General features: G+C 39.8%; 1 protein-coding gene across 7 annotated transcripts in view; it reads left to right on the top strand.

Moving 5' to 3' along the window:
- Pde11 (Phosphodiesterase 11) overlaps positions 1-12,074 on the top strand; it is a 580,189-nt gene that overhangs the window by 524,449 nt on the left and 43,666 nt on the right. For all 7 annotated transcript variants that reach the window (XM_070099914.1, XM_070099915.1, XM_070099912.1 and 4 more), the window contains 2 exons: positions 5,028-5,127; positions 10,297-10,383. In XM_070099914.1, the coding sequence (XP_069956015.1) occupies positions 5,028-5,127; positions 10,297-10,383 (187 nt within the window). The remainder of the gene's footprint in view (positions 1-5,027; positions 5,128-10,296; positions 10,384-12,074) is intronic.

Genomic DNA, 12,074 nt, shown 5'->3' with positions numbered 1-12,074 from the left:
TCTTGCCAGTAGGGAAACACTAATTAATAATCTTGAGGTTAATGATGAGCTTGGGGAAAGTGATCACAAATCACTCAGTTTTAATATATCATGGAATTCCCCCTAATAATGGCAATCAAGTCTCCATCCCTGACTTTCGCTTGGCTGATTTCATAGGACTGAAAAATTACTTAGGTGGGCTGAACTGGAATGACCTGACTAAGGGTCAGGTAGGTGGTGATGGTTGCCAATATGACGCTTTCCAGGGCATAGTTCTAGCTGCTCAGTCAAATTATGTTCCAAATAGGGAAATCAGATCAAACAAAAATGATCCTAAATGGATGAACAATAGATTAAAATATCTGATTGGTCAAAAGAGAGGAATATATAGGCAAATCAAAAGAGGAGAGGGGCAATTAAGAAATCAATATATTCAGTTAAAGAGAGAAATGAAAAAGGGAATTAGAAAAGCAAAAAGAGATTATGAGGTTAAAGTTGGAAGAGAATCGAAGACTAACCCAAAAGAATTCTTTCAGGTATACAGAAGTAAGATCAGGGACAAGATAGGCCCACTCAAAAGTTCCTCGGGTCAGCTCACTGACAGTGATAAGGAAATGTGTAGAATTTTTAACACATACTTCCTCTCAGTTTTTACACAGGAGGATACCAGCGATATTCCAGAAATGATAAATTATGTAGAACAGGACGATAATAAACTGTGCACGATTAGGGTCACAAGTGACATGGTCCTTAGGCAAATAGATAAATTAAAACCTAACAAATCCCCAGGCCCTGATGAACTGTATGCAAGGGTTCTAAAGGAATGTAAAGAGGAGCTTAGCAAACCTTTAGCTAATCTTTTCAATATATCACTACAAACTGGCATGGTGCCAGATAAGTGGAAAATAGCAAATGTGATACCTATTTTCAAAGCAGGTGACAGGTCCTTAGCTTCGAACTATAGACCAATAAGCCTAACCTCCATAGTGGGAAAATTTATGGAGTCAATAAGTGCCGAGGCAGTTCGTAGCCACCTTGAAAAGCATAAATTAATCAACGAATCTCAGCATGGTTTTACAAAGGGGCGTTCCTGCCTTACGAATTTATTAACTTTTTTCACTAAGGTATTTGAGGAGGTAGATCATGGTAATGAATATGATATTGTGTATATGGACTTCAGTAAGGCTTTTGACAGGGTCCCACATCAGAGACTATTGAGGAAAATTAAGGCACATGGAATAGGAGGAGAAATTTTTTCCTGGATAGAGGCATGGTTGACAAATAGGCAGCAGAGAGTTTGCATAAATGGGGAGAAATCAGAGTGGGGAAGCGTCACGAGCGGTGTTCCACAGGGGTCAGTGTTGGGCCCCCTGCTGTTCACAATCTACATAAACGACATAGATGAGGGCATAAAGAGCGACATCAGCAAGTTTGCCGATGACACCAAAATAGGCCGTCGAAGTCATTCTGACGAGGACATTAAAGCACTCCAGGAAGATTTGAATAGACTGATGCAGTGGTCGGAGAAGTGGCAGATGCAGTTTAATATAGACAAATGCAAAGTTCTAAATGTTGGACAGGACAATAACCATGCCACATATAAACTAAATAATGTAGATCTTAATATTACGTATTGCGAAAAAGATTTAGGAGTTCTGGTTAGCAGTAATCTGAAACCAAGACAACAGTGCATAAGTGTTCGCAATAAAGCTAATAGAATCCTTGGCTTCATATCAAGAAGCATAAATAATAGGAGTCCTCAGGTTGTTCTTCAACTCTATACATCCTTGGTTAGGCCTCATTTAGATTATGCTGCACAGTTTTGGTCACCGTATTACAGAATGGATATAAATGCTCTGGAAAATGTACAAAGGAGGATGACAAAGTTGATCCCATGTATCAGAAACCTTCCCTATGAGGATAGACTAAGGGCCCTGAATCTTCACTCTCTAGAAAGACGTAGAATTAGGGGGGATATGATTGAGGTGTATAAATGGAAGACAGGAATAAATAAAGGGGATGTAAATAGTGTGCTGAAAATATCTAGCCTAGACAGGACTCGCAGCAATGGTTTTAAGTTGGAAAAATTCAGATTCAGGAAGGATATAGGAAAGTACTGGTTTGGTAATAGAGTTGTGGATGAGTGGAACAAACTCCCAAGTACAGTTATAGAGGCCATAACCTTGTGTAGCTTTAAAAATAGGTTGGATAAATACATGAGTGGATGTGGGTGGGTGTGAGTTGGACCTGATAGCTTGTGCTACCAGGTCAGTTGCCGTGTTCCTCCCTTAAGTCAATGTGACCTGACCTGACTAGGTTGGGTGCATTGGCTTAAGCCGGTAGGAGACTTGAACCTGCCTCGCATGGACCAGTAGGCCTGCTGCAGTGTTCCTTCGTTCTTATGTTCTTATGTTTTTGGAATAAAACAGCGACTTTGCACTGTATTTTCGTATGGTATTTATTGTTGTATTCTAGTTTTCTTGGTCTCATTTTATAGAATGGAAAACATATTACAGAAATTGAGATGATTTTGACTGGTTTTACAATGAAAAGTACCTTGAAATTGAGCTCAAAGTAGCAGAAATGTTCAATTTTTACCAAAGTTCAAAAGTAAACAAATCAGGCCAATCTAATATTCTTTCACAAGTGCACTGATATTATTTATACCATTTCTACACTAATGCAGCAGTCTGCATAACAGTAAATCTTCTATTTTTTGTAAGAATAAAAATTGAAAGTGGAAAGCCAAAGAAATATAAGAGAGGCCTGGGGATGTGACTAACGAACAGAGGAAATGTTATTTTAGTGCAGGAATGTCTTTCTTGCTTATTCTGGACCCTATTTGGAAATTGGCATATTTTGAAATTTGTGTGAAATTGGCAAAATTGCTAAATTCTGACCACTGTATTGGATAGTTGAAGTCAGTAAATGGGTGGTTTCTTGTACTCATTCAATAGAAAAATGGAGTTCTAGAGAAATAGTTATGATTTTTGTCGACTAGTACTCTGGAATTGGCCGAAAATAGGGCTCAAAGTGGGCAAAATTGCCAATGTGTAAACATCGTCGAGACTGCTGACTTTGAGAGAGCATAATTCTGTAAGTTTTCCATCAAATTTCATACTTTTGGTGTCATTATGATTGGGAAAAGATTCTCTATCTTTTCACAAGAAAAAATAATTTTTTTTTTTAAATTTGGCCGACCCTGAGAACAAGTCTTGGAGAGGGCTTGTCGACCCTCAAAGGGTTAAAATAGAGAACAAGATAATACAAAGTCCTTTTTACACATGAATATACAGACAGAACGATGTTTATTCCTTCTTAGTGTACACCACTGTATATACATCGAATGTATTCTTTAGTATTTTTCAGGGATCAGAGTAATCCTGACTAGAAGTGATCAGGTTACATGCAGCCTTAATTAATGACCCACATGTACTCAATTCGCTTTAAAAACAATTAAAGGTATTTTGGTCACTATGCGATCCAGGAAAAGTATCCCACAATACATAACTCCAGTCCCCTGTACTTTAATGATTGCTGTTGGAATAGTGCAGTGTGGGGCATACATTTACAATGTAGTTAAATATTAACATTGAAAATTCAAAGCAAATCATAGAGGCATTCACAAGTTATGATATGGAAACTAATATTTCAATTTCTACAATAAAAATGGCAAATCAGGGAAAATCACTGAACCAGTAGGGGTTATTTAGCACCTGTAGAATATGAAGCATTCAGATTCTATGAAAGGAAAAGGAAGATAAGTCCAGTTTCTTGGATTAAGAATCACCCACCAGAAATTAGGCAAAATAATGCAATAAAATACTACTGGACTATTTTGATATTGTGGAAACATTTCACCACAGTGGCTTTATCAGACTAATATGAAGAATAGTGAATATCAGAAGGAGATTGAGGTAATCAGTCCCTCAGCCTGGAGTTGATGTAATCAGTCCATCAGTCAAGATTGGTATTGAAAATGGAAATAGACTATTATCAATATCTCCTCCCTCCCTGAAAGTTTAGCTTCTTTCTGACTAGCTTGGTTACCATACCAGTGTGACTTACAAGAATGACACAGTGCCTCACATTGCTTCCAGTATTCCCATATTAGTATGCATATACTGAAGGTCAGTTATTAAAAGTCTTTTGGAAACCAGGACCCTGTCTTTGTGAATGTTTCTCTTTTGGCTGACAATCTTTTACTGAAACAGGACACATTCCTGTAATCCATTACAGATTGTTTTGTCGTGCAGTAATTGAAGATAGGAGCATTTCTTTCATGTCATCAAGTATTCCTTTTCTGAAATACACGACCATCATTATCTAACTGCTGGCATCAGTTTTTACTATTTTGGATCAATTTATCTTGGACTTCCTTTCGTAAACAGCTTTATTTCATCAGAAAGATAAAATTTACCAACAAATACTCACGCTGTGATGGTCATTCAATGCCATCGCCAAGGGTATTCATACACAAAAAACCTTAATGTACTATGGTGTACGTAAAATGTACCAGGAGTCCTATGTATCGCTGTGGTTCCTTACAATTTGGACAATGTTGTGCTATATTCAACTGACATTTGTACATCTTCCTAACTGAAAATGACTGCTCGTTTCTTTTCTCAGACTGCAGTTTCCACTTACCCAATCGTTGGTCTGGTGCACAGAACTGTGTTTGGACAGTCAATCTAACTTCAATTTTTTTTGGGTGAATGACTGCATAACAAATAATATTTTCTTTCTTTCAGTCATCACTGAGATGGATGAATTATGCTCCTGAAACTCAGTTACTAAATCATAAAATCTAAGAAAATAAAAAACCCTTGATTTGACATTTCTGGATTAATGAGTTTTAACTAGTAAAGGAAAAAAAAAATCTAAACTTATCGTGGCACTAATACATCAAAGAAAGTGGTTTGTAGGAGTAATTTTTACATGAATATGTACGACACAATATGCAGCTTGTTGTACCAATCATTAATGTATTTTTGCACATAAAATTTTCTACAAAAATGTTAGGTTTTTAACTCTATGTATATTTCTAGGTATGAAAAGGCTATTACAGCAATGGCTAAGCAGAAAGTCACACTAGAAGTTCTTAGCTATCATGCGACTGCTCCCAGAGAAGATGCTCTCAGGCTAATGGTAAGTAGACATGAAGCTGTGTCGTGGGTTCTTAAATGTTTAAGAAAAGGTTTATTTTTTCTTTATTTCTATCTTCCACTCTTTCTTTCCTATTGTTTTCCATTCTCCTCACTGGGAGATGGAAAACACTAGCTTTAGGCCCTTCACACTTCTCTGCTTCATCAGGAATTATGCAAAGTTTAAGAGATGCAACAGGCAAATTGAGAGGAAAAATTCCTTCAGAGATATGAATATGCATCTGGCATGGGGCCAATCATATGAGTGAGGCTCAAGGCTATGACACAAACACACTGCTTCTGTATCTGCCCAAGTGGGATATGGGATACCTTCCGAGGTTTATGGAAAAGTGAAGAAAATGATTTAATAAACAACCCAAACCCCACATCAGATCAATATCAATTAGTCTAGGGCAACTACGAAAGCCTCTTTATTACATAGGTGTTTTGCCATTAACTTAGTTTTGTTTGGAAGTTTGTAGTAATATATATAACATATATTAATCATTATAGGTAGTAGGTTGGTAGACAGCAACTGCCCAGGGAGGTACTACCGTCCTGCCAAGTGAGTGTAAAACGAAAGCTTGTAATTGTTTTACATGATGGTAGGATTGCTGGTGTCAATTTTTCTGCCTCATAAACATGCAAGGATTCAGGTATGTCTTGCTACTTCTACTTACACTTAGGTCACACTACACATACATGTACAAGCATATATATACACACCCCTCTGGGTTTTCTTCTATTTTCTTACTAGTTCTTGTTCTTGTTTATTTCCTCTTACCTCCATGGGGAAGTGGAATAGAATTCTTCCTCTGTAAGCCATGCGTGTTGTAAGAGGCGACTAAAATGCCAGGAGCAAGGGTCTAGTAACCCCTTCTCCTGTATATATTACTAAATGTAAAAGAAGAAGCTTTTGTTTTTCCTTTTGGGCCACCCCGCCTCGGTGGGATACAGCCGGTGTGTTGGAAGATATATATATTGTAGGTAGTAGGTTGGTAGACAGCAACTGCCCAGGGAGGTACTACCGTCCTGCCAAGCGAGTGCAAAATGGAAACCTGTAATTGTTTTACATGATGGTAGGATTGCTGGTGTCTTTTTTCTGTCTCATAAACATGCAAGATTTCAGGTATGTCTTGCTACTTCTACTTACACTTAGATCACACTACACATACATGCACAAGCATATATATACACACCCCTCTGGGTTTTCTGCTATTTTCTTTCTAGTTCTTGTTCTTGTTTTTTCCTCTTATCTCCATGGGGAAGTGGAACAGAATTCTTCCTCCATATGCCATGCGTGTTGTAAGAGGCGACTAAAATGCCAGGAGCAAGGGGCTAGTAACCCCTTCTCCTATATATATTGCTAAATGTAAAAGGAGAAGCTTTTGTTTTTACTTTTGGGCCACCCCACCTCGGTGGGATACAGCCGGTGTGTTGAGAGAAAGAAAGAAACATGCAAGATTTCAGGTATGTCTTGCTACTTCTACTTACACTTAGGTCACACTACACATAGTGTGACCTGGGTTTTCTTCTTCTTGAAGTTCCTGAACCTGTACTCCCTGGAACGCAGGCGGGAGAGATATATGATTATATACACCTGGAAAATCCTAGAGGGACTAGTACTGAACTTGCACACGAAAATCACTCACAACGAAAGCAAAAGACTCAGCAGATGATGTAACATCCCCACAATGAAAAGCAGGGGTGTCACTAGCACTTTAAGAGACAATACAATAAGTGTCAGGGGCCTGAGACTGTTCAACTGCCTCCCAGCATACATAAGGGGGATTACCAATAGACCCCTGGCTGTCTTCAAGCAGGCACTAAACAAGCACCTAAAGTCGGTACCTGACCAGCTGGGCTGTGGCTTGTATGGTGGATTGCATGCAGCCAGCAGTAACAGCCTGGTTGATCAGGCTCTGATCCACCAGGAGGCCTGGTCACAGGCCAGGCCGTGGGGACGTTGACCCCCGGAACTTTCTCCAGGTAAACTTCAGGTCTTATTTCCATGGGGAAGTGGAACAAAATTCTTCCTCTGTAAGCCATGCGTGTTGTAAGAGGCGACTAAAATGCCGGGAGCAAGGGGTTAGTAACCCCTTCTCCTGTATAAATTACTAAATTTAAAAAAAGAAACTTTCGTTTTTCTTTTTGGGCCACCCTGCCTCGGTGGGATATGATTTATATTTATATTATTTTCTCAAGATAAGTCGTAATGAATGACTGTTAGTGAGTAAACAGATGAATGGACAGGGACTCAATCCATTGTTCTCATTGCATGAAAATTCCAAGAGGTCAGCTTTTGATATTCTCAAACCACCCCGACACTGTGCACCATGTACGTAAGGTACATATTGGAGTATGTATGTAGCACCAGTATGGAGCCCACACCTGGTAAAGCATATCAACAAATTAAAGTGCAAAGGTTCGCATTGAAAGTAGTCCTAGAGCTATGGTGTATGTCCTGTGAGGAGAGGTTAAGGGAACTGAGCCTGATAGCACTGGGGGACAGGGGGACTAGGGGATATGATAACAGTATACAAAATACTGAGAGGAATTGACAAGGTGTACAGGGACACAGTGTTTGAAAAATGGGAAACAGGAACATGAGAGCACAGCCGGAAGTTGAAGACTCAGATGAGCCACAGGGATGTTAGGAAGTATTTCTTCAGTCTTGAGTTGTCAGGAAGTATAACAAACTGGAGTTAAATGGTAGAGGCTAGATCCATACATAGCTTAAAGAAGAAGTATAATAAGGCTCTTGAAGAAAGGTGTGAACCTAATAATGACCAGCAAGGAGGCAGAGCCAGTGGGTGTAACTTGACCCTTGCAATCTCGTACATATGAGTACAGGTAGGCGAGTACACACTATCGACAAGTGCCTTATACAACTAGTAGCTAGCACAACAGGTCAAATAATGTGTAATAACATTATCATCTCAGAAGTTATTTAACATTCAACCTTCTGTGTTATTTAATAACCAATGGGCAATAAGCATTCCCTTATATATTGAACATAGTCATTATAATTTTAAGTTTTAAAAATATAGGAAAAAGTATCGGTCAAAAATTGGGTATCACTATTGGCAAAAATTTTGGTATCGTCCATACACAGGTACTGTTTACCTGGAGTTTATCTGGAGAGAGTTCCGGGGGTCAACGCCCCCACGGCCCAGTCTGTGACCAGGCCTCCTGGTAGATCAGAGCCTGATCAACCAGGCTGTTACTGCTGGCTGCACGCAAACCAACGTATGAGCCCCAGCCTGGCTGGTCAGGTACCGACTTTAGGTGCTTGTCCAGTGCCAGCTTGAAGACTGCCAGGGGTCTGTTGGTAATCCCCCTTATGTATGCTGGGAGGCAGTTGAACAGTTTTGGGCCCCTGACACTTATTGTATGGTCTCTTAACGTGCTAGTGGCACCCCTGCTTTTCATTGGGGGGATGTTGCATCGTCTGCCAAGTCTTTTGCTTTTGTAGTGAGTGATTTTCGTGTGCAAGTTCGGTACTAGCCCCTCTAGGATTTTCCAGGTGTATATAATCATGTATCTCTCCTGCTTGCGTTCCAGGGAATACAGGTTCAGGAACCTCAAGCGCTCCCAGTAATTGAGGTGTTTTATCTCCATTATGCGCGCCGTGAAGGTTCTCTGTACATTTTCTAGGTCAGCAATTTCACCTGCCTTGAAAGGTGCTGTTAGTGTGCAGCAATATTCCAGCCTAGATAGAACAAGTGACCTGAAGAGTGTCATCATGGGCTTGGCATCCCTAGTTTTGAAGGTTCTCATTATCCACCCTGTCATTTTTCTAGCAGATGCGATTGATACAATGTTATGGTCCTTGAAGGTGAGATCCTCCGACATGATCACTCCCAGGTCTTTGATGTTGGTGTTTCACTCTATTTTGTAGCCAGAATTTGTTTTGTACTCTGATGAAGATTTAATTTCCTCGTGTTTACCATATCTGAGTAATTGAAATTTCTCATCGTTGAACTTCATATTGTTTTCTGCAGCCCACTGAAAGATTTGGTTGATGTCTGCCTGGAGCCTTGCAGTGTCTGCAATGGAAGACACTGTCATGCAGATTCAGGTGTCATCTGCAAAAGAAGACATGGTGCTGTGGCTGACATCCTTGTCTATGTCAGATATGAGGATGAGGAACAAGATGGGAGCGAGTACTGTGCCTTGTGGAACAGAGCTTTTCACCGTAGCTGCCTCGGACTTTACTCTGTTGACTACTACTCTCTGTGTTCTGTTAGTGAGGAAATTATAGATCCATCGACAAACTTTTCCTGTTATTCCTTTAGCACGCATTTTGTGCGCTATTACGCCATGGTCACACTTGTCGAAGGTTTTTGCAAAGTCTGTATATATTACATCTGCATTCTTTTTGTCTTCTAGTGCATCTAGGACCTTGTTGTAGTGATCCAATAGTTGAGACAGACATGAGCGACCTGTTCTAAATCCATGTTGCCCTGGGTTATGTAATTGATGGGTTTCTAGATGGGTGGTGATCTTGCTTCTTAGGACCTTTTCAAAGATTTTTATGATATGGGATGCTAGTGCTATCAGTCTGTAGTTCTTTGCTATTGCTTTACTGCCGCCTTTGTGGAGTGGGGCTATGTCTGTTGTTTTTAGTAACTGTGGGACGACCCCCGTGTCCATGCTCCCTCTCCATAGGATAGTAAAAGCTCGTGATAGGGGCTTCTTGCAGTTCTTGATGAACACGGAGTTCCATGAGTCTGGCCCTGGGGCAGAGTGCATGGGCATGTCATTTATCGCCTGTTCGAAGTCATTTGGCGTCAGGATAACATCAGCTAGGCTTGTGTTAACCAAATATTGTGGCTCTCTCATAAAAAATTCATTTTCATCTTCGACTCTCAGTCTGGTTAGCGGCTTACTAAAAACCGAGTCATATTGGGACTTGAGTAGCTCACTCATTTCCTTGCTGTCATCTGTGTAGGACCCATCTTGTTTAAGTAGGGGCCCTATACTGGACGTTGTTCTCGACTTTGATTTGGCATAGGAGAAGAAATACTTTGGGTTTCTTTCGATTTCTTTTATGGCTTTTAGTTCTTCCCGCGATTCCTGACTCCTATAAGATTCCTTTAGCTTAAGTTGATATTAAAGAAGAAAAACTTAAAACACTGCACTCATTTCTTTTTTCTTTTTATTTCAACAGAAATTGAAAATCCCTTCAGCACAAGCTTTTAAGCTGTATGACTTCAAGTTTGATGACTTCAGCCTTGATGATGATGGAAGCCTGAAGGTAAGACTTTCAAGAAATAGTTATAATAATAACCATTAATTTTTAAAGGGGTGGTCTGGTAAGCCAGCAGAAGGCCTCGGTGAGATGACCAGAAGCTCCAACAGCAGGTCATCATATGACTATGACCTGCATCAGGAAACACTTGTCCTGTTTCCTGATAAACCTTACCTAACCATAAGACTTTCCTCTCTTTTACAGTATTTGAGATGCCTAGCTTGTTAATTTATACATTTGCTCGCCTCTGTCTCCCAGATTGTTTGTTTTTGTGTCTGTTACTGCAACAGGTGGAAATGGTGGGCATGTTTCATAAGAACATAAGAACATAAGAAAGGAGGAACACTGCAGCAGGCCTGTTGGCCCATACTAGGCAGGTCCTTTACAATTCATCCCACTAACAAACATTTGACCAACCCAATTTTCAATGCCACCCAAGAAACAAGCTCCGATGTGCAAGTCCCACTCAAATCCAACCCCTCCCACTCATGTACTTATCCAACCTAAATTTGAAACTATTCAAAGTCCTAGCCTCAATAACCCAACTAGGTAGACTGTTCCACTCATCAACTACCCTATTTCCAAACCAATACTTTCCTATGTCCTTTCTAAATCTAAACTTATCTAATTTAAATCCATTACTGTGGGTTCTCTCTTGGAGAGATATCCTCAAGACCTTGTTAATATCCCCTTTATTAATACCTATCTTCCACTTATACACTTCGATCAGGTCTCCCCTCATTCTTCGTTTAACAAGTGAATGTAACTTAAGAGTCTTCAATCTTTCTTCATAAGGAAGATTTCTAATGCTATGTATTAATTTAGTCATCCTACGCTGAATGTTTTCTAACGAATTTATGTCCATTCTGAAATATGGAGACCAGAATTGAGCTACATAATCTAGGTGAGGCCTTACTAATGATGTATAAAGCTGCAGTATCACCTCTGAACTTCTGTTGCTTACACTTCTTGATATAAATCCCAGTAATCTATTTGCCTTATTACGTATGCTTAGGCATTGCTGTCTTGGTTTAAGGTTGCTGCTTACCATAACCCCCAAGTCCTTTTCGCAATCTGTATGGCTCAGTTCTACGTTATTTAACTTATAAGTGCTAGGGTTATGGACACACCCGAGCTTCAGAACCTTGCATTTATCTACATTGAACTGCATCTGCCACTTTTCTGACCAAGAGTAGAGTTTGTCTAAATCCTCCTGAAGTTCCCTAACATCTACATTTGAATCAATTATCCTACCTATCTTCGTGTCATCGGCGAATTTGCTCATATCACTAGTAATTCCTTCATCAAGATCATTGACATATATTATAAACAACAACGGGCCCAAGACTGATCCCTGTGGAACACCACTTGTTACTGATCCCCTCTCGGATTTAACCCCATTTATGGACACTCTCTGCTTCCTGTCTGTGAGCCATGATTCGATCCACGAGAGCACTCTTCCCCCAATGCCATGAGCTGCTACTTTCTTCAACAGTCTTTGGTGCGGAACTCTATCAAATGCCTTACTAAAATCTAAGTAAATAATATCAAATTCTTTATCGTGGTCAACAGCCTCAAAAGCTTTACTGAAGAAGGTTAATAAATTAGTTAGATAAGACCGGCCTCTTGTGAATCCATGCTGAGTATCATTAATCAAGCTATGCTTATCGAGATGGCTTCTTATAATTTGAGCTATA

Source organism: Cherax quadricarinatus, chromosome 70, assembly GCF_038502225.1.
Source record: "Cherax quadricarinatus isolate ZL_2023a chromosome 70, ASM3850222v1, whole genome shotgun sequence".
Classification (NCBI taxonomy): domain Eukaryota; kingdom Metazoa; phylum Arthropoda; class Malacostraca; order Decapoda; family Parastacidae; genus Cherax; species Cherax quadricarinatus.
The sequence above is the reverse complement of the archived record's forward strand: the minus strand, read 5'-3'. Positions and strand labels throughout refer to the sequence as shown.